Below are 21,398 nucleotides of genomic sequence, written 5' to 3'. Positions count from 1 at the left end.
CAGTCACTGGAACAATCCATGGGCTGAGGGGCAGTTGAAGGTGTTGAAACTCGAAGCTGCAGAGTCACTAGTAGAGATAAAACAGTAAGTGCAGACACTTGACGAGAGGAATGGTGTGATTACTGCGGAGACAAGAGCTAGGCCCTGGCATCTACTGAGCCAAATATGGTCAGAGTCCTCTTAGTCTTCAATTTCCTGGCACAGGATGCAGAAAGGTGAAGAGGCGTATTTTTGCAACTGGATGGCGTCTCAAAGTCAATAATTCATCTTTGAGGTCTCACACTATTTCTGCATTTCAATGAGGCGTTGAGCTGTCTGGACTGTATAAATATAGCAAACACATAATACCGGGGTTCTGTGTGTCTTTGTCAGCCTTCTTTCTGACATATAAGGGACATTTCCCAAAGATGGCATTCAGTATAGGTGGAAAAGCATTTCCTGTGAGGAATTTATAAAAATGAAAAAAACACCCCAAAACTCATTTTTTTAAAAAAGTGAAACAGATTCTCCAAGGTTTAAAAAGACTTTCAGCATAAAAAAAAACAGCGAAGGAGTTCAGAGCTTCATCATTTCATTATTAGACATTAAAAAAAATCTGGGAAAACTGTCACTGTGTTTCCGTAAAGGAGCAGTGTCAATTATTTAGAAGAAGAGGTTATCAGATTTAGTATTTAGTGAGGTTTTAAAAAAAACAAATTGGCATTTTAAGGGGAAAAAATGAAATGTAATTACTTTACATTGACTATCAATAATAAAAAGTGTTAAACATACATGTATTTATAAGCACTCTGGGATCTTGCACATAGGCAGTAATATTCAGTGTTTAAGACTATAACTGAAGATCCTCTGGAGGAGACTTTAAGTAGTGCAGGTATTTAAAAGTCAGCCCCATTGATACTTTCTTCAATTCACATGCTTTTTGTCCCCACATACAGTGCCTAATTCTAAACCTTGAGCCCTAAACGATTCCAGATGTTTACCCTAGAGGTTGAAAAACCCCTGCATTTCAAACTTATTTTAATACACAAAATATTAGCCATTCAATGACACCTACTCTGTAAAGGTCCATGATTTCTGGTGCGGTGAGCTCTGTGCTTTTGTTCAGTGGCGTAAACTTAATATCTGAAGGAGGAAGTGCTTTATAGGTAAAAGGACCCGAAATGGTATCAAGGTCATGGGTGCCAATCGCAACCAATGTTCTCCGTCTGAAAATAAAAGGTAAAACAAAAAACAAGGTTAAAATAGTTTTGACTGTAATGAGACTCTTTAAATAATCAAACTCCATCACGAAAATGTAAAATGTCAGACACTTAACTTAAATCCAGCAGGTTGATTGCTTTTTTCTAGAATTTAGAATTCAGGGGCAGATTACCAGTTTCAATATGATGGGTCAGATTGGATGTTTATTTTGTATGTTGTAAAATCATCAAATAATTCAGTTTTACTATCTAATTTTACATAAGTACTGTATTAGAAACAACCATCCACTATACAGTGTTGGTAAAAAAAAATTATTGCTACACAAAATCAAGACACCCCCATACAAGAAATTAAATGCTCCACCAACTCAGCTTCTTAGAAAATAAGTGGATAAGAGATGTCAAATGATTCACCCGGAACAAAACCCCACTGCAAGCCTTATCAAGCAATCAAAATGCAAAAGGAAATGAGATGTCACCATACAATACAATGCAAATGTGTTACAAAAAGGGTCTGACAATGAGAAGATACTTATTTAAATAACATAGCTACCTTGAATGTGCAGCTCTCAAAAGAATTCTCAGATATATTACACACGCATTCTTTTTTAAATTGCTCAAGTTTCGAACATTTACTTTTTTTTTAAGACACAAATCCACTACTTATATGTCCTATCTTAGTTGGAAGTCCGTCCTAGAACATTTTCTACACCTTTATCAAAGGAGTGGTAGCCTTTTAAAATATTTTTCTACCCAACACACAATAATTTCAAAGCTGGGGGGGGGGAGGGGTGTCACATGTTGACTGTAATCTTCAGATCTTGATTATCGTCTTAAGTAACAGAAATTTCATACACAGCTTAGAAGTGGCCAAAAAGAGAAATCCCTCACTGCTACATTTCTTGCACAAAATCATGTTCATGCAGTATAATTTTGCAGTGTGAATTGTCTCAGAAATGTGAAAGGAAATATAAAAAGTTGCTATTCTATAAAAACTTACAATAATGTTTGACTGGTTTCATGAAAATGTCTGAACCTTCTTAACCATTTACAAAGCTTTTCCAACTTTGTTATAAGAGTTTAATCTTTTTTGCTACAATATTGTTAAACCTAATAAAATGAGTAAAGTTATAAAAGATTCTTTATAATTAATGCATTTTTTGCATGTTCAAACTCCTCGTAATTTTTCGTGGTTTTAGACTATTATCACCTACCACAACACCAGGAAAAGGAAGAGAATATAAATAGTATAGTTGCAAAAATCTGTGATGGCTTGGCAGGAAAAAAGCTATAAGATGTTTCTCGTCCTAATCAGGGTATGGCAACATTCAGTGAATAAGGGTCGATGGACTATGTAATACAAAAACAATGCTAAAATCAAGGTTGTGTAAAGGTAAAAACAAAAAGAAGAGGGTTGGTGGGAGGGGAGCACAATAGAAAATTGAAAAACCTCAATAAAGTAACACCTTCCATTAAAATAATGTGAATCTTTACTAATAATACATCAACCATGCCAATTTCAAACGTCTTACTGAAATATTTCCAAACCAATTCCTCTCTGTTGTACAGAAATGAAATACTAGCAAAGGGACGTTGCAGTTCCTCAAGCAAGAGTTAAGTGCAATCAATCTTCCCTTCGTGATCAACCCTCCCAGTGACAATTTATTTATGTTAAAATTGGGTCAAACTTCACTGGTGGAATTTGCCATTGTTCTATTTCCCTCCTTCACTCTAGTGTACACAAACTTTACATGAGTTCACCCCTTCTGCAAAGATCATTTCACATTTGTATTGCTCTGGTCAGAGTTCAGAGTTGCACACAACTACAAACTGATTCACACTGCTGCTCAAAAACAGATGCCAAGTTTTCTATGGTACTGATGTGTGACATTTCCATGTTTTCGGCATTCTACTTTCTGACATTCCCATGTTTGCAATATATCAGGGTGCAACAAAATTAAAGATGACAATTTGAATGATTTGTGTAAATAACTGAGGAACTGAATATGAACTGGAATGAAATTGCAACAAAAAAAAAGATTTTGATCAGGTTGTCTCATCACAATCTATTTAAGACTGTAGGTAGAAGAAATGGGCAATGGTGCATCAGTGCAAGACAGACACAAGCACGTGAGGCATGATTGCATTGCATGTAAAATTGGATTTGAATGTGTAATTTTAACCACCGACACAGTTAAAATATTTGGGTATACTTTACTTTGCTTTTTATTTGGATATTTTATCACCGAAAGTCTTAGATCACCATATCACTAAACTAAGTTGAACACATATTGGAATAGTTCTTGACCATACACAGATAAATGTGTAATTTAATGACTATATAACAAACAAGTGCAAAATAGGAACCAATGCTTTAGAATTGGAGATTAATTTAATTTTTTTAGTAATTTATGGAAGAATCAATTAAGATAGTGTTTACTACAAGAAGTTATGCTTGGTGGTCACACGTTGAATATTCGCACAGTGTTTGATCATGCTCTATGCTTCAAGAAGCTACCAGTGCTTCTGAATTCAATACACACACTGCCAGCAGAGAACTGTGGTACCACATTTGCAGAAAAAGTATGAAATGACAGACTCTATCCCATCAGGGTAGAAGGCAAACAAAACGTTTGACATTTCCATGTTTACAGTAGACAGCTCTGTGGCATTCACACAGTTGCAGGATACTAATGTTCAACGTTACTCAACCATGCAACTACAGTTTTTAGGAAGGGACTCCTGTAAGCCGTTCACATCAAAGTGCATTCATATATCCCTACTTTCAAGCATTCTTGCAGCCCTTCCACTCAATTACAGCCCTCCTAAACTGTAGCGCAACAGCCTATAACATAAATAAAATGCATAGCTGTTTTCAAGTTATAGGAAATTATACCACAACCATCTTAATTATCAGTGCCTGTACCCTCCATAGCAAAATTAAATGTTTATCAGTGGTACTACATGAACATTATGGAAAGAGCATGCAGACCTGCAATTCAAAACATTATGAATGACTGACAAAGAATTGTACAAAGCGCACCTGCAGATGTTCTGGTGAAGTTTTTCTTGCAGCTCAATGAAACTCTCATAGCTTTCCCTAGAAAACTTTATGTCCCGGAGAACAGCAGCTACAGCATACGGACGAACCTTGGCTGTCTGAAATAAAAAAGTGACAAGAACACATTACGCACAAGTCATTTCACAAGCAAGGGTTTAAGCAGCAAAATAAACAAGATATACATGTGCTTTAAACCTGTAAAGTCTAATAACCAGATCAAAATCTAGAAGCAGAAGAGTGTTAAACACAAGAGCAAGCGGATTTTCGACCTGGCCCATGCACTTACTAATAGATATTTACCTTTGGTACATCAACCAAAAGCCTTGTATTGATGGAAACTTGTATACTTGTTTTCTTGACTTCAGGTGAGTGTTTGAGTTAACTGTTCCACTATGTGGTATAAGCGCAGTTAAGAAAAGCTTTGGTTTGCCTGCTAGAGCGCTTTTATTCTGGAGATTTGACATTAGTTGTCAATAGGGGGACCAACAGGTAGACAGGACCCATTTTGACTGCCAATGAGCGCAGGCAGGTATGTGTACTGAGGCTGCTGTTATTTACCTAGTTTTGGGCGGCCTACTGTTGGCTGTCTCAGAAGCCTGTCCTTCTAAAGAGCTGGGCAAGCATTTCAGTGTTTTAATATATACTAACAGTTAGGCACTTTTAGATCACACTTCGAAGGAGATGCAGAGGCACCTAGTTTTGTTGCATCGTGAGTGTGACATCAATTACAGGTGGCAAGTATGCTAACAAACCTTAACCAAAACTTAACTTCTGTTGTTGCTCAAGTCTAGGAAACCGAACTAGGCTTCAAGATTAAAAACAGTTTCACAGAATAAATACCAAGGAATTATTTTCAAGAGTAAAACAGGTTTGTTGAGGCAACTAACAGCTCGGTTTAAAATTTCAAGATTAGATTAGCATTTCTCTTCAACATCTGAACCGTATTACTGAAATTCAGTTAATTAGACAATCATTATAATTTACAAGCATTGTTTGTTAATTCATAGACAACTGCATAAGCAACCATCCAATGTGATAGGTTATAATAGAGTATTGATACGACGAATTTTTTAGTTCTTAGACAAATATTTCAACAAACATACATAGCGATGAGTGTTAGGAATATACTAATACAGCCAACAGATGTTTTGTAATGCACCATCACATTTAAATGGCTGTGTAGAAAAATAAATTTGCAATAAAGAAAAAAAAGATAAAGTGAGTGGCATAGTATATTGCAATTTTTGTATAACATACAGCACTAAGTCTAGCTTTTCCATATTGTAATAGCACCACTAATTCTTGTTAGACATGTAACAAGTTGAGCTCCTCTATAACGTATTAATGGTTAAATATTCATGAGAAAATACCTTGAAAGGTTTTAACTACCATAACCTGTCAGTTATTCTATAGTCTAAGAAATAGTTTTACAGAAAATATTTAAAAGTCACTTTTTTCCTCTTTACTGTATGTGTAGGTGTTGGAAGGCACACTGGAATATATGAGCGATGGCTGTGGGTTTCCTTTGCCATTTTAATACAATATTTCAAAGCCATTCTTTGACGCTAATGTTATAAGTTTACAATCAAACGGGGCGTGGCCAAGATGCCAGCTGCATTGGACGCTCGTTGAAGAGCTCCGTACTGGGCCCAACATTTTTCCTGCTGTAACGGAGCAGCAGCCTCTCCTTCACCCCGACAACAGCTTGCCAATTGCCGGAGACACAATCCTGAGTGCTACCGCAGGTTCCGGGCTCGGGCAGAGCCTCGGTGTAAGACGTAGGAGGCATTTTGGGCAAACAGCTGGTGTGGCATGCTGTTCCAAAGATGCAGCATGGAGCTTGTGAAGGCATCGGGCCGGGGAACCGGAAGCAGCTGCCTGCGGTGATCTGACCCGCCATCTTGCCTGCGGAGGAGTTCCCTACCACTCGCATAGCGACAACTGTTACCTGGATGGGGTTCCTTCAAGGGCTGGAGTGAATGAGCCTGCCTGGAGCAGAAAGCTGTGACGCAGGTCATCTGGCCTGTTGATCGTCGCCGCTGGTGGTGTATTCTCGGTGATCAGTGACCGGGGTCTTGTGGCGGTCGCTCGCTGCCTCGTGGTGATCGCTCCCTGCCTCTGCCCCCACCCACAGCAATGATACCTGCTGGGTATCTGCAGCTGCTGGAACGTGGCGGTGCGGGGAGGCGCGGTGACCGCGCCTGGGCCTGCTAAGCTTTTCGTCTGCCTGTTTCCAGGTCAGCCCTGTGAACCCCTGAAGCACGGTAAGGGTCGTTGCTGTTGCCGTGCAGCTACAGTGCCTTTTGGGTGGCCCTCCTTACCTGAATGTATGTGGCCCACTACTTTTGGGGGCCTAGGACTCCTCTGGCGGGCAGTTTTTACCTCCTTGGCCCCTAAATAAGCTTACTGGGCAGATAAGGTTCACTGTGCGAACTGTGGCAACACCCAATGCCTTGGGGCAAGAGGACAGGCAGACAAGTCTTGACGACCCAGGTGAGGAGGCTCCCACTGAGACACTGTGAACTTGAGAGACTTACTGAATGAACCGGGAAGCCCAGCAGTGATTAGAAACGATTGCTGAAAATTGAACACTGATGACTGACACCTGCCCCAGACGGAGGGGGGGAGGGAGGGTAAGGTTAACCAGTTCGCCCCAGAGGCACCTTGGGGGTGACCACTGCTCTGAGAGTCTGTTAACTGGCCAAGCGGAGGCCAGAGAGAATCAAGACTACTGCCTGCCCAGTGAAAAAACAAGATCGGGGAAAAGACAGGTAAATGAAGTGCTAAAGGGGTGGAGGCCAGTTTAGTATATTTTGCTAAGACGTGGATTAAGTTTGGGACTGACATAGAAGCCTGGGTTAGGTCATATTCAAGGCTTGGAGATGCTAATGGGCAAAATACGTCCGAAAAAGGGGAGCATGCCACCAGACGGGAGAGCACCCAAGCTATTACAGAGAATGGAGCAGAAGTACATGAGGTCGCTAACCAACCTATATATACACACCAGGATAAAGCACTGGCTGCCATCGCGGATACAGAAGCCATTTTGCCACAGGACATATGGGCGGTGTCGGTGGGGCTGGGTCTACTGCAAGCTTAACATCATAAATTAGTTGATAGAATGAAAGAAGTAGAACTTACAGTGGAAGTGCTACAAACAGAACAAGCAACCTCACCTGCAAACTTGACGATAGAACTGGCAGAGCAGCGACACCTGAGCAACGTGCTGAAGATGTAGAAGGCCGGAATCGTCGCAATAATGTTCGAGTGGTGGGGATCCCAGAAGGCCCCCCCAATCCTTTCTTGAGGGTTGTCTCCGGACCACAGTGGCTCCAGGACTACTTTTTCAGTCTGTTGCTCTAGAGAGAGCACAACCGCTGGCACCAGGGTGGCCTCCACGCTCGGTGATGGCACAACAACTATACTACAGAGATCAGGATGCCATAATTCAACATTCTCGCACAAACGGTCTATATGTGATTGACAACAGTAAAGGGTCAATATTTCCGGATTTACAGCAAAAGTGCAAGCACAGAGGGCTTAATTTCTGGAGGCAAAAAAAGCACTGCAGGAAGAAGGCATACAATACTCCCTTCAGCTTCCAGCCAACCGCCAAGCACACCTGGATGGTAAAGCTCACTTTTATGATTCCCAAGAGGAAGTGTGGTTGTGGTTAGAGAGCTATTAGACAGGCACACTGTTTCCCCTACCACGAGGTGGGCCTGTCGCAGCAAACAAAGCAAAAGGGTGAAGATTGAGGTGATCTGTTCGGAGAGCTACACTGCAGACACCCAACAGCACAGGAATGACTAGCAACACTGAAAGCGGTGGCAGAGATCTAAACAGTAGACGGAGACACTGAAGGGTCGCCGGATCACAGAACTGGTCATTCAGACTCGGGCCTCAGTACAGAGTGAAATTGTGCTCCCTGTGGTGACTCCGGGATTGTTGGCCAAACTAATTTAACGCCAGTGTGGGGGGCTGGCTCTGCCCAACGGTAAGCTGGAAAATATGGGACCTCTTCTCTTTAGCCTTTATGAGGGTGGGTAGAAAAAGCCCAGTGGGGACAGCTTGACTGTCGGGTGGCACGCACACTTGTATCGTAACAGAGGGGGGACTTTGTCCGGAACAGAGGACACAAGCCGGACCCTGGCTGCTGTTGTTTTCGAGTACCGGGCCAGGAAGGGAGATACACATCTTTGCTTCGTAGCTCACCCCCAACTAAATTTCCCTTGCCAGGTGACTGGGGAAAGCTATCTATTAGTATTGCTTTCTTTCACAGGTTTGGGTGACCAACCGTTGGTAAGTTGCCCTGGGGATGGGGAGGTACTTGTTTGGGGTGTTCGTGCTCGTCCAGTGATCCTTGTTGCTTTTGGGGATGGTGAGGAAGAATTGGGGGGGACTGGGGGGGTGGAGTGATCTTAGAACATGGTTGAGCCAAGTGTGAAGCAGCTACATCAGGAAGTTAAAATGTTGTCCTGGAATGTGAGGGGGATGGGGTTAGCGGCCAGGCACTATAAAATACATAGCTACATTACCCATAGGGGAGCACATATAATGATGCTGCAGGAGACTCACCTGACCTCCGAAGAAGGGGCCAGGTTGCGACGTAGGTGGCAGAGCCAATTATATGCCACCTCCTACTTCACATTTTCGAGGGGGACATTGGTATGGATAAGATCCGGCACACCATTGGAGATGAGACACACGCGTATTGAACCTGAAGACAGATACGCACTCGTGCAGGCCAGATTGTTGGGCAGAGAGCTCACATTAGGGAGTATTTATGCCCCAATCAAGACCAACTCTCCTACTTGGGAAAACTGTCTACACCCCTTTCATCTCTGGGTATAACAGACCATCTATTAGTGGGAGACTTTAACTGTGTCCCGAAAGTTGACCTAGACAGATCAACCATCCCCCACCCCATTACGTGGCACATTGGTTTCAAGGGCGGTGAAGGTGGTTCAGGGAGTGGATGGAACAATGGAAACTTATAGACATCTAGAGAGTGCACCACGGACTGCTACAGGATTATTCTGATCACTCACCTATATAGCTTCCACATCAGATTAGATAAGCCCGCCTGCTTGGCTCGACTGGGCCCAGCTATAACACACACCGAATATTATGGGCGCACCTTGTCTGATCACAACCCACTACTACTATGTCTCTGCCCTTTAGCGGGACCTACGGTGACGCCCACATGGCAGCTTAACCCTGCCTTCCTAGAAGACGAGTGCTTTAGGGATTCTTTAAGTACGAGGATTACAGAATATTTTCAGTTTAATCAGGATACGACTGTCACTAGGACGATAGAGTGGGAGCCATTTAAAGTGGTGGTGAGGAGGCATTGTTTGGGGGAAGACCATGGGACTACTAAAGAACTGATGGCAGAGCTCTCCATGCTGGAAAGCACACTATATGATCAGGGTCTTCGATTGTTGGCGGACACTGAGACACATAAGCAGTTGGAAAATATGAGGGGTGAGTATAACAAGGCCTTGGCGCGGCTGCTATGCTTAGATTTGCACGAATATCAACCATGAGGAAGGGGGCAAGGCGGGCAGATTACTTGCATGGCTAGTGCGCACCGAATCTAGGGGATCACCTATGGACCAACTGCAATGGCTAGCCCAGTGGCTGGATGGAAGGAACTTTGAGCTGCTATATACAATGGACCTTATTGATAATAAGGGACTGCTGCTGGTTAAGCTCCTACATCCTTCAGTGAACATTCCGGAACTAGGGTTGTTGTTGCAGACGGATTTGCATAGCTGGGGTACCGTGGAGTTCGAAACAGGTGTCCAGAAATCCAGCATTAAAACGTATACAATTTAATTATGTCCATATGGTCTGCCTGACACCTCACAGACTGAACATTATGCATGGGAGTTTGTGGCTGCCTTAGATGTGGAATGCGAGACGCAGGATTCGGTCCACATGACCTGGGAGTGTGTAATATTGCAGGGGCTCTGGGGAACGGTTCTAAACCACAGTAACACAACACTGACCCGAACGCTTCCTTGCTCAGTTGAGGTCTCTCTCCTGGGACTGTTCGATAGACCAAAAGCGAGAAAGGTGGGTTCCAAAGTCGAAAACCTAGCCCTGGTCCTTGCGCGAAGACAGATGGCAATGACATGGAAAGCGACGACGAGGCCCACACTGTTAGCTTGGAGAAAAAAACGTAGACCTATGGGCCAAAGCGGAAGAAAGGGTAATACAACGTGAGGAAGCTTGGTAGGTTCGATGCCGCCCGGTTGCAGGATTGTGGACGGAAGTGTTGAGGGCATGGATCACCAGGGACAAAGTACACTTTAGAGGGAGTGTGGACAACGATGAGAGTGCAGAGAGTGAATGGACTGGTTCTACAGAGCCTTGAGGGAGGAGACAGGTGGGAGGTCCAGCTGAAAGGTGGTATCCAACCGCCCCCCCACCCCGATCCACCTGCTGGGTGATGGACAGAGATCAGGCATATGAAGACGTGTACATCCTCCCCACCATGAAGAGATTAATCTGAGGACAACACTGCACGATGCGAAGTTACATTGTTTCCCAGAGATTGGGACAGATGTTTTTTATTACTTATAGGGTATGTCTAATTGATTAAGAGACATTTGTGACTCCCTAGAGCACATATAGAGAATGAAAACAGGAAACATTGTTATGATGCTATATGGTACTCGATTACATTGTCACAAAAGTCAATTGATTGAGAACCTAATACCAGGTTGTTATTCAGGTAAAGTAAAATGTGTATAGTGCGCATCATATTGAGCTTGATTGATGTCATTTCAACACATGGATGGATGTATTAATAGATTATTGAAATTACCAATAAAGACATTAAACAAATACGTTTACAATCAACCGGTAGTCCATATTAGCCTTAAATGTTCATCTACATTGGTGTTGGAGCTCCTGTCGAATTATCAAAGTGTTGAAGTTGTTTAATAACAGTTTTTCACCTCTACACGTGCTTGGTGGTGGAAGGAATTCATATAAAGCTAGGACAACATAGCACAGAAGTTGGGAAAGGGAGATTTTCAGGCCAGCAAATCTATGATTCGGTTCTCTTGTATTATGTTGTGGATCTCAGAGAAATCCTCAAGGCCGGTGGGGGGTGGGACTTAGAGAGAGGAAACGTTGCTACACTTTAAAAAAAAAATGTAATTAGCATCTTTGGAAAAAAAATCCCTACTGGCCCGTTGCTAGAGATCACTTAAGTAACTAATACATATTTTGTAAATTTATGGTTATTGTTTCCTAATAAACAATGTGTAATTATTTATTCGATACATAAAGTAGGTATGCTTTAAAACAGTGGTTCTTAAACAGTGGACTGTTGAACCCTGGGTGTCTGCAAAAGTAATTCAGGAGGTCAACGACTGCTTAGAAATAAAATAATACTCACAGATTGTTCAAGTGTATATGAATAAAGAAGCAAAATGTACAATTGAAATTTTTAAAACGTCCTGTAAATGTGAAGGAATTTCAAACTGGAGGTTAAAAATTAAGTTAGTGTACTCAGATTGATTTGTGGGAGCAGTGCAACAGCATCAAACAGAATACAGTATAGGCAATGAGGTGGGCTGAATTGAAATTAAAAATACCCCAACATTCCTATTAAAAGATTTTTTATTTTTAGATTTGCTGGTGAATTAAAGTATTTTTTTTGCATTTATTTGACAATGCTTGTTTTTGTAATTTGTGTGTATTGTTTTGCGGTCAAATCATCGAAAGTGCTCGTGCCAGGTCCCAGGCTTCCAGTAATGACTCAGCGAGGGTTCCCCGATTTGAATAATTATTAAGTAGGGGTTCTTAGAAGTCAAAAGGTTAAGAATCACTTACAAGAACATAGGATTTTTTTCTTTAGAAAATCATACATTGGGAAAATTGCCTTAAAACAATTGATTCATCTAAGGTATAAACTTAGGGCCAAAGGTTCAGGTAAGAAAATGAAACTCAAGAAATAAATAATGCCCACGACTGTTTGTGTCTAATGTGATGGTAACACATTAGGACAGTGGCTATGAACAGTTTTGAGAAGGATTAGGGCTTGACTGACTGGAAAACTAAGGTTGCTGCAGTAAGATTTGGAGTCAAGCAGTAGAATAAGATTAGGAAATGGGCTATCTGGACAACAGTATAAAGAAAAAAGAACAGGCGGATGTTTGGATAATTACACAAGGAAACACACACAGGTTCTTCCTTCACCTCATGTAGACCTTTTAGAACACAGTTAAAAGTTTGATATATTGCCAACGCGTTGTTAAGAATTAAGTAATAACAGGCTCTTACATTTAACAGTTTTTCATAAATTTGTAATCATTTTTTAAATGTTCACCAATTTACTACTATTTATCAATTCATCAAGTACATGACCGCGGATACCAAATTCAATTTGAATAAATTAAAACAGAATATACTTTGTCACGTTGCTCATTTTCACTATTATAGCCACATGCTTTACCATTCTAAACCACTGATTGAGCAATTATTTATTAATATGTGGTAGTGATTACTTATTATTATGTGGCAGTACGTAATTGCGGACTATTTCTATGTTTAGTAATTCATACAATTGTAAATCCATGTTATTGGGCATTGTAATTTCTTAACTCAAAGCACTAAGGTGTTTAAGCAAAATAGATACAGGTGGGTAATGTTCAAATTCATCATATATCCAAATTTGACTTTTCTTTCATTCACTTTTCCAACTAATGGATAAGGAGATAGTTTCTGGAAGCACAGGGTCCAAGTGGCCTGATGGAATAAGAATGCTTAAAGGGTGAATTGCCACCAAATATCTAAGCAATATCGTATAACAGATGTGCCTATTTCAGGACCTCTGGGTAAAATTTTTATAAGTATTGGCAAGCACATTTTTCATAAATTCTTTGATAAGGCTACAGCCTCCACACAATAAATACAAATCCCAGTTGTTGCACAGGCTACTGAAAACTGTAACAGTAGTGATAAGCAGAAGGTAACAGGAAAGGCTGAAGATTAAAGAATACACTAAATAGCATGCTTTCAATTCCACATAAATGCACTGATTATCTATTCTGCTGGAGTTTTATAGCAGCATTTAGAACACCTGAACTAACCGTACCTGTAGAATCAAAAGTCTTTTTAGCGTGCCTCACCTCTTCTGTGATAATTAACCTCTGAATCTCCCCATTTTCTGGAAGTATTCTTTTGTATCTCGGTGCCTCGATCCTAAAAAGAATTATTTCCAAAAATGTTAAACAGTGGTACATGATAACACGGACAGCTACTAAAACAAGAAAATAATAAACTTTCATACCCATTGGTGCAAATATATTTTCTACTTCAACAGTACGACATGCAAGCTACACCTGGACATAAAGTTTCCCATCAGGAAATTGTTGACATTGAAGGTAAAGGTTGGGAGTGAGGTTTTCCACATACTGCACTGGTTCAAGTCTATTTCATTATGGCTTTCTTCCTATGCCCATGATTCCTAGGCCTCCAATAATACAATGGACTAGGGCATCAATGATGTTCCCTTACCACTCTACCTCACTTAAATAGAAAAATGTGCTTATACGCTTGGGATTTCTAACTCAAAAAACTACAGATGAATACATTAATAATTGTGGGCTTGGAGGAGGAGCCAAGATGGCGATCGGAACGGTCGCATAAATGCTTCGCTCCGAGATCCCTTCCTCCCCGCCACCTATCCTGTCTTTAATCCTGTTCGGGGCGTTCCGAATTCGGTTACCAAGGAAGAGCCTTCACTTACCGTCTGTTTCCGGGGCTCCGGCGTGCAGTGGTTTCTGCGTTCTGCCCTTGTCGTCTTACCGGCCTTCCCGGCCCTGACGCCGGGGCCTCGAGTGCAGTGCCTGCCCGGAGGTGTTCGGAGTGCCGGCGGTCCGGAACCGGTGGAGAGACCCGATGGTGGGAGCCTGAGAGCCGCGAGCCGGTGGCGCCAGAGCGGACCCACCCCCGATAGTGGGCCGCCCCACATGCCCGATTGCCTGCCGGACCAGAGAGAGAAGCCGCGTTGTCCGGCACCCCTCGGGTGAGACGCCCACTCCTGTTGATTGTCCCTCCTGGTATCCGGTGCAGGGCTCCCCGAGAGTTGTGGGGAGCACGCCCGTTCTTCTGGTGACTCTCCTTTCTCCGCCAGGCGCCATCCGCCGCGGATCGGCTGTGTGTCCTGGGGCCTCCGGCACTCATGGTGAACTTGGAGGCGGACGAGACAATGGCGGCGGGCGATGTGCTCAAGATGGCGGATAGCCCCTCGGAGTGTCTTCCTCCTGGAGACAGGGACGTTGTTGCTTTTGCTCTCCCTGGACCTCGTTTGCTTTGGGCGGCCCCTACACGAAGTGCTGTTTTGCTTGCCCTGGCTGCTCTGCGGATCGACCTGTCCTTGAAATGCCGGGTCTTGGAGTTGCGGATCGCCGCCATGGTTGCTCCGCCATTTTGTGACGCTGTGTCGTCTTCCCGAGTTGGTATTGTTGAGCCTCCTCCAGCTGCTGTGCTGGGATCTCCAGATGGGTGTTCGATTCTATGGGATCAAGTGGACCCGGTGCCGATGCTGCAGTGTTTCCTACATCCTGATTTCTTTGCTTCGTGCTGGACAGCCCAGATTTTGTGCTTGGCCACGTGGATATTCGGTGTACTTTTGCATTCTGACTGCTGCCGAGTTTTCCTGGTTGCTTCTTGGTGGCCGGGACGGTGTTCCGCGAAGATTCCACTTGCTTTCCCTGACTGGTATGATCCCACTATATCGTACTGTTTCTTGGCCATGCCGGGGTCTGGCAGTTCTGCTCTTCATAGAAGTGGACAGGGGTGATCGTGCCTGGGTGCCTGCGGGACTTTCGTTTTGTTAATGGCATCTCCGGGCCTCATTATTTGGACAGTTCCTGTCTTCATCCTTTGTGTAGGCTTTTCTCAGTATCCTCTTTGACCTCGATTATTGATCCTTTGTTGCGGGTGGGGAGGTGTTCTGTATTTCGATCGCCGGCTCCTCTCCTCTCTCTCTCCTTGTTTCTCTCCTTCTCTCTTTTTCTCCTTTTTCTTTCTCCGTTATTTCTCCCTTTCTCTTTTCTCCTATATTTCGGGTGACTCTGGGGCGACAGGCACGCTGTTTAGTGGGGTAGGCCATAGCCATTACAGTGATGTAGGGTGGGGGGGGGTGTTTGTTATTTTAGCTTGTTTTGTTCTATGGTCCCTTTTTGCTTCCTTTCTAGGGGGTGGGCTATGTCCCTTTGTTTTTTCTCCTTCGATTCGCAAGTGTCTGCACTTTCTCCTTTTTCGGGGCGGGTGGGCTGTCCATGTGGCGTCCTATTCAATTGTTTGCTATGATTTGTCCTTTATTTTTGGCCCCTTTGATGGGCATAGGATGTCGTTGGGCCTTGCCCTACTATGGTTACCTGATTGCGTGGGGGGCTATATCCCTCCCGTCCCCCCCCTTTTTTTCTGTATATGTTGCATGACGCCCTGGTAGATATGGCTGCTGCCTCCTCTATAAATCATAAAATGGAACCTTTCTTATCCTGGCGCTTACTGTGTAGCGACTTTATTCCACATCTATACTGTATTCATTTTGCCGTACACATTGATGTTGCTCCCTTTTTGGCTCTCCTGATTTTGCGGCCGGCCCCTGTGGTTGTAGGCCTGCGCTTGTACTGATATGCGTATTTCAATAAAGGTTTTTAAAAAAAAAAAAAAAAAAAAAAAAAAAATAATTGTGGCTTAAAGTGAAACTGAACTGCTTTATGATGAAGAATGTTCCTGCATGTTTGAAAGTAGTTTCATTGAGTTGAACCCAGGGATGAGCATTCATAAATAATGAAGATGTAAATTCCAGCTATTTACTCTGAGCTCCTTCACAGAATATTAGCAGAAAGTACAAGACATATCAGTTGGTTTACACTCTAAGGGCCCAATTACAATGTCGTTAGGAAACTGTCCAGACCAATTAGGTTGCGGAATAGTTTCCAAACGAATCGAGTGCAGCGATTCCGGACAACTGATTCCGATGCTTCCCAACATCGTACTGTCGTATACGCATTGAAATCAATGGGAGTCTGTGTTCCGAACGAGAACACAGGCTTCCATTAAAAAAAGGGGTGGTTGGGGAAAACCTTACACCCTGTGGCGGGTACCCGGTGGTGCCTGCCACATTGTGCAGGGTTGGGAACCCCCACAGGCTACATTTGTATGTCTCCAGATGAAGGGGGGCTCACAACGGGCCCCCAAAGACTGACTTCAGCAGTCGTTTCATCTCGAGCAAACCGAATCAGCTGTCCAAATCAGTCATCATAATCGCTCATCCGGAAACCATGTCCATTGAGCTGTATGAATCAGCTCTGAAAGACTCTGGCTGTCCAAATGCCTTTTTGAGTCGATTCGGATTGCGCGAACAGTTTCCGCGCATCGTAATCGGTCGTTGGAAAATCTGTATGATTCGGTTCGAAACAAGGGTCCCGAATCGGATTCTGCAATACCGGATCCCATCCGGAGCCTTTCCTTACAACATCATAATCGGCCCCTAAATGTGTTAATGATTTTCCACTCTTTTTATTTGAAGTCATCAACCTACTACATGCATGCCACTAGACTGTAAAACGGTGGTGCATACAAATAAATCATCAAGACCTTACCAGCCAAAGATAGAAAATATATTGGAAACCACAAAACCACTTCACATTTCAATAAAAAAAGTAATAGGAACGAAGTAGGTAGGATCGAAAGCCAAGAAAAACAGACAGGCTGGCACGGTCCTTATGATCTTGTCGTGATCAAAGGCACAACATAGTGGGAAATATGTTAAATTAAATAAATGCAACATGTAACCATATAGGTGTTTCTAAAACTGGATAGCACAAAATATAATAGCCAATATACACCTTTACAAAATGTACTAGAATTCCAGTATTCCTTTAATTAAGTATTGCTAACTGTGAATTCTTAACTACTGCCCACTGTAAGTACTGCTGGTTAAAGGAGAATATTTGCACTGCTCTAAGGATATATTTAGCACTTTCACCAGATCAGAGGGATAAAAATAACAATATGCACACAACTTCACCTCAAGGTACTGGTAAATGAGAGAGGATGCAGACTCATTCAGACTAAAATTCATTAGCCATGCATACCTTTACATGAAAAAACAAAGGATACAATTTTCCTAATAAGTAATACTGTGCAACTAGGGAGGGTGAAAAAGGTATTGGTACAGTTAAGCATCTGTCTTATGAATGCAACATATCACCTCTCCTTGAAAACCTGAAGCCCTCGAACTAGTCCTTCCAGACACAGAAGATCATAGCGGTTAGCAGGAACATCAATCTTGAAAAGAACCACATCAGATGCAGAGCCTGCCTTGCAATCCCCTTGCTCTTTACTTATGATATCTTTCTCCGAGGTCTGCAAAAAGAAAGCCAATAATACATTTAAACAAGGGACATTTTTTAAAAGGAAGCCTATGACTTTTAATTGCAGCATTAGATGCTTTCTGGAGAAACTATTTACTGTAGCACGCCCATAATCACATTATTTAGACTTGTTCACATTATTAATTCTCCCCATCAGAAAATCTGAACAATCAAAGACAGCTGATGGATGTGAATTGAAATGTTTAGGATGATTTTATCATCAACCATGAGCCAGCATGTGTAGGACTCTACTTTATCTTTTGTTTAAATGAATGGCAGATGCTTAAAGTGGGTCTTTAAGCATTAAATAAAGAGGTAAGTATGGGTAATTATTTGCTACTGTCTTCTTTAATCTTTTTTGTGTCATAATTCCTTATTGAGAGATTAACTGTATATACATTCATAAAAGTATAATATATCATAGTAGACCCATAAACATTATTGATTTAACATATATAGTTTAATATAAAGAAGAACAAACTTGCATATAGGAAAGGAAAGGGGAGGAAATAGGAGAAATGACATAAAAGACAAAGTGTTAAGAAGAGAAAAGGAGAATAGTGGACATTGTATGCTTTTTCTTCTTTAATCGTATTCTTGGTCTTCTTTAATCTTGAATAATGTACAATAAATAATGGAAACAATTTAGGGTATATAATTTGTTTTTTTATGCAGATCTAGGATGTATGTGTAGAGTTTTAATTAACACATATTAGGAGTGTCTAGTGAAAGTCAAAGCAGCCACGTGGAATTATGCCAGATTTTGAGGTTAATACTAGGCTTTGGAAATGTTTCCCCTAATTATTCACTACATATCAACTCATGTCATGCACATTTCCTGAAAATATAGCAAGGGACCATCTTCCCTGGACGTATAAAGAACAACCATTTAATAGGCTTCCAATAATTTGAAATGCACATTTTCTTATTAGAAGAGCTGCTTGCTTTTTTTGTCGTTGTTAAACCATTCTGGAAGCCACTTGCTATTTGTTTTGAGAATAGATAGTTGACTTTTTAAAGCGAGAAAATTAGGCAAAAGGAATGAGTAATGTAAGAGTTAAAATTGTTTAGGATCATTTTAGCATTAAAGAGAGTCAAGAACTGGAGATGTGGGTAAAGAGTTCTGAGGTAGCTGCCTTCTGAATACTTTTTCCTAGGAAAGGGAGTTCTTAAATAAGTTTGAGATTTGGGGGGTTACAGGAGTGAAGGTCTAACTTTCAGCTAATTGGTATTGTTTAACCAGGTTTGAGAGAAGAGGGAAATAGGCCTTGTTAAAGAGAAGTGTTTACAATTTTGATCAAGAGGGGTGCAATGTCCTGCGAGAAACTCCTCAGTAAAATTGACGATGTCGGGTAGTTTGTGTACAAAGAGGGAGTGAGGAATGAGATAATTTATGTGAACTCCTGCTGATCGAATTTTGCAAAAGGAGACAGTTAAGATTGGTCTCTATCAGGGATGACAGACCATTTGAGTTTTCTTTAGGTCTCAATTTATGGAAAGATGTTTTGGAGAGAAGAGCTATGTTATTGACAACATCTGAGGAGCTTGAAATTTGTGCTTGGGGAGCTGAGTTTTCAAAGTGCGTTACATTATATTTTCAAACAGATCTGGAACCGCTGGCGGTGGCTATGATCTTATTTTTGAAGTAGTTTGTTTTGTTGGAGATAGTAATCAATTCAGCTTCATCTATGATCTTTCAGGGCTTGAAGTGGGTTTGCTGTCCATGAATAAACCCACAGACATCGAAGTATCTTGTTCCACAGCTACACGTCCAAACATCGGTTCTTTTTCCTCATACACCTCATCCACAGAGTACTAAAATCATACAAATATTTATGTCTGCATTAGAAAAAAATACATTTGCACTTATTTTATTACAGACTTTCAGAATATTTGTCCTGTCTGTGCTGTATTTTTTTCTGAATTCATCATATTTTGGTGTGGTTGGCCACAGTTTCATGGGTAAGGTCTAACAATATTGAAGCCCTATCAAAACACGGTTCTCTTGAGCAGTTAAACATTGGAACAATGCAGTGATTTAGTCAGGACATTTTACATCCATGCTGCTGAGATGATTGTGCCTAGAAATCTAACAGTATGTATGCACTAAGCATTCCAGAACAGATTTATTTAGTTCACCATGTTCTTCTTCTTCATTGTTTCCCAATCCACATTTGCAGTGGTAGGTCTCCAAAATACTTTACTGCATGTTCATCACGCTAAGCTGCTTCTATCTTTCTTGTGTAAACAAATATTGCAGCAGTTACATCAAGACAAAGGTTACTATTTTCTGTTTTAGATTGCAAAAAGAACAATGTTGAAAAGCACAATACTGTTAGTATAAAATTGTATACTTACAATTTCATCTAGTTCCAATCCAAATTCGAAGCATAGCTCATCAAACTCTTCCTCGGCTGGAAACAAACACAAACAATTAAATTGGAGAGTGGAGATTACAAGACATAGCCCGCCTCTCTTTTAAATGAAAATATCAGATTTATAATTTTTGATTAGTAAAAAATACATACTACCAATTCAAAATAAGTCAGTAGACATAGTGCTTTTGTCACTTCAAGAGACGGGCTTTACAGTATTCTAATGAGACAATCATTAAAGAATTTCACATAACTAAACCTTGTGTCAAGGGTGGGCTGGAAGTGCCTCATTTAAAAATGTATAACCAAGCAACAGTGTTCCACATCTAATGGACTTGTTTGAACAGGTTTCTAATAAACTAAACATTATATTGATGTGACTGGTACTGGCGGACACACATTTGTATTTCAACATGCTGCCAGGGCTTTGGTAACCCTCTTGGGTCCCTTGCAAGTGCCTTAACACTTTTAAAAACTAGAGGACTATGTACGTGGCCAAATGACCAAATGTCTTTGGTATGACTATGTGGTGTTTAGGGTGCATATTTGTCTAGAGGCTCAAAGAATGTCAGAGAGGGATGGAGGAGACAGGCCAACTACATAAGGCGAATGATTCAATATTGTTGATCCGTTTATTACCTACTACAGAAACCAGGGAATGAGATTTCTACAATTGAAATCACTTGTTGCCAAGTCCAATCACACATACGCTGGATTTCCGAATAGGCCTGAGCTACATGCAGTAAATTTGGCTTTGCATATGCTGGTGTAAGGAATAAAACACATTTCCATATAGTCTGCTGGGTACCTCAGCAACTTATGAAAGATACGAGAAAAGTAGGTGACAGGCCAGGCCGAACAATTCAGAAAGGGGTATGGCCAGTAAAAACACCAAGCTTGTTTTCTGTAATAACTGGAATCAAATTATTTAATGGAAATGCTTAATGGAGACATGTGTTACCCCTTTTATGGTACAATAATTGTAGCTACCTGCTTCTTTAGTTGTCGCAGGGATTGGAATGTAGGCCATTTGACGCATATTTTAAAGGTGCTATTACTCACTTGGCTGCAATTGCGGGATGACATCTAGTTATCTCTGTCACTCTGGCTCTGCAGAAAATCCTGCCAATGAAGGTAAGTGACGGATCTCAAGTGAAGGCCCTATCACTGGGATTAGTTCTGCTCAAACTTAGAATTGCAATGACGTGGAGGGGCTATGTGGCCTCACTCAGTCCCTCTCTTTCCTGAATATGAGAAAAATAGTCAATCTGGAAAGGGTGGCAACAGAGAATGCCTTGAATAACTTTATTGCAATAACCCTTTGTGTGATGTAAATTTTGTGGGGACCCAG

At 41.7% G+C, this 21,398-nt stretch overlaps 1 protein-coding gene across 1 annotated transcript in view; it reads right to left on the bottom strand.

Annotated features, from left to right (window-relative positions):
* Positions 1–21,398, bottom strand: part of FARSB (phenylalanyl-tRNA synthetase subunit beta) — a 308,213-nt gene that overhangs the window by 274,265 nt on the left and 12,550 nt on the right. Inside the window, exons 2-6 of the mRNA XM_078665975.1 lie at positions 20,031–20,086; positions 17,510–17,664; positions 13,410–13,482; positions 4,243–4,358; positions 1,055–1,205 (exon numbers count right to left, since the gene is read on the bottom strand). Of these exons, the coding sequence (XP_078522101.1) occupies positions 1,055–1,205; positions 4,243–4,358; positions 13,410–13,482; positions 17,510–17,664; positions 20,031–20,086 (551 nt within the window). The remainder of the gene's footprint in view (positions 1–1,054; positions 1,206–4,242; positions 4,359–13,409; positions 13,483–17,509; positions 17,665–20,030; positions 20,087–21,398) is intronic.

This window comes from Lissotriton helveticus, chromosome 11, assembly GCF_964261635.1.
Source record: "Lissotriton helveticus chromosome 11, aLisHel1.1, whole genome shotgun sequence".
In the NCBI taxonomy this organism is placed as follows: Eukaryota; Metazoa; Chordata; class Amphibia; order Caudata; family Salamandridae; genus Lissotriton; species Lissotriton helveticus.
The sequence above is the reverse complement of the archived record's forward strand: the minus strand, read 5'-3'. Positions and strand labels throughout refer to the sequence as shown.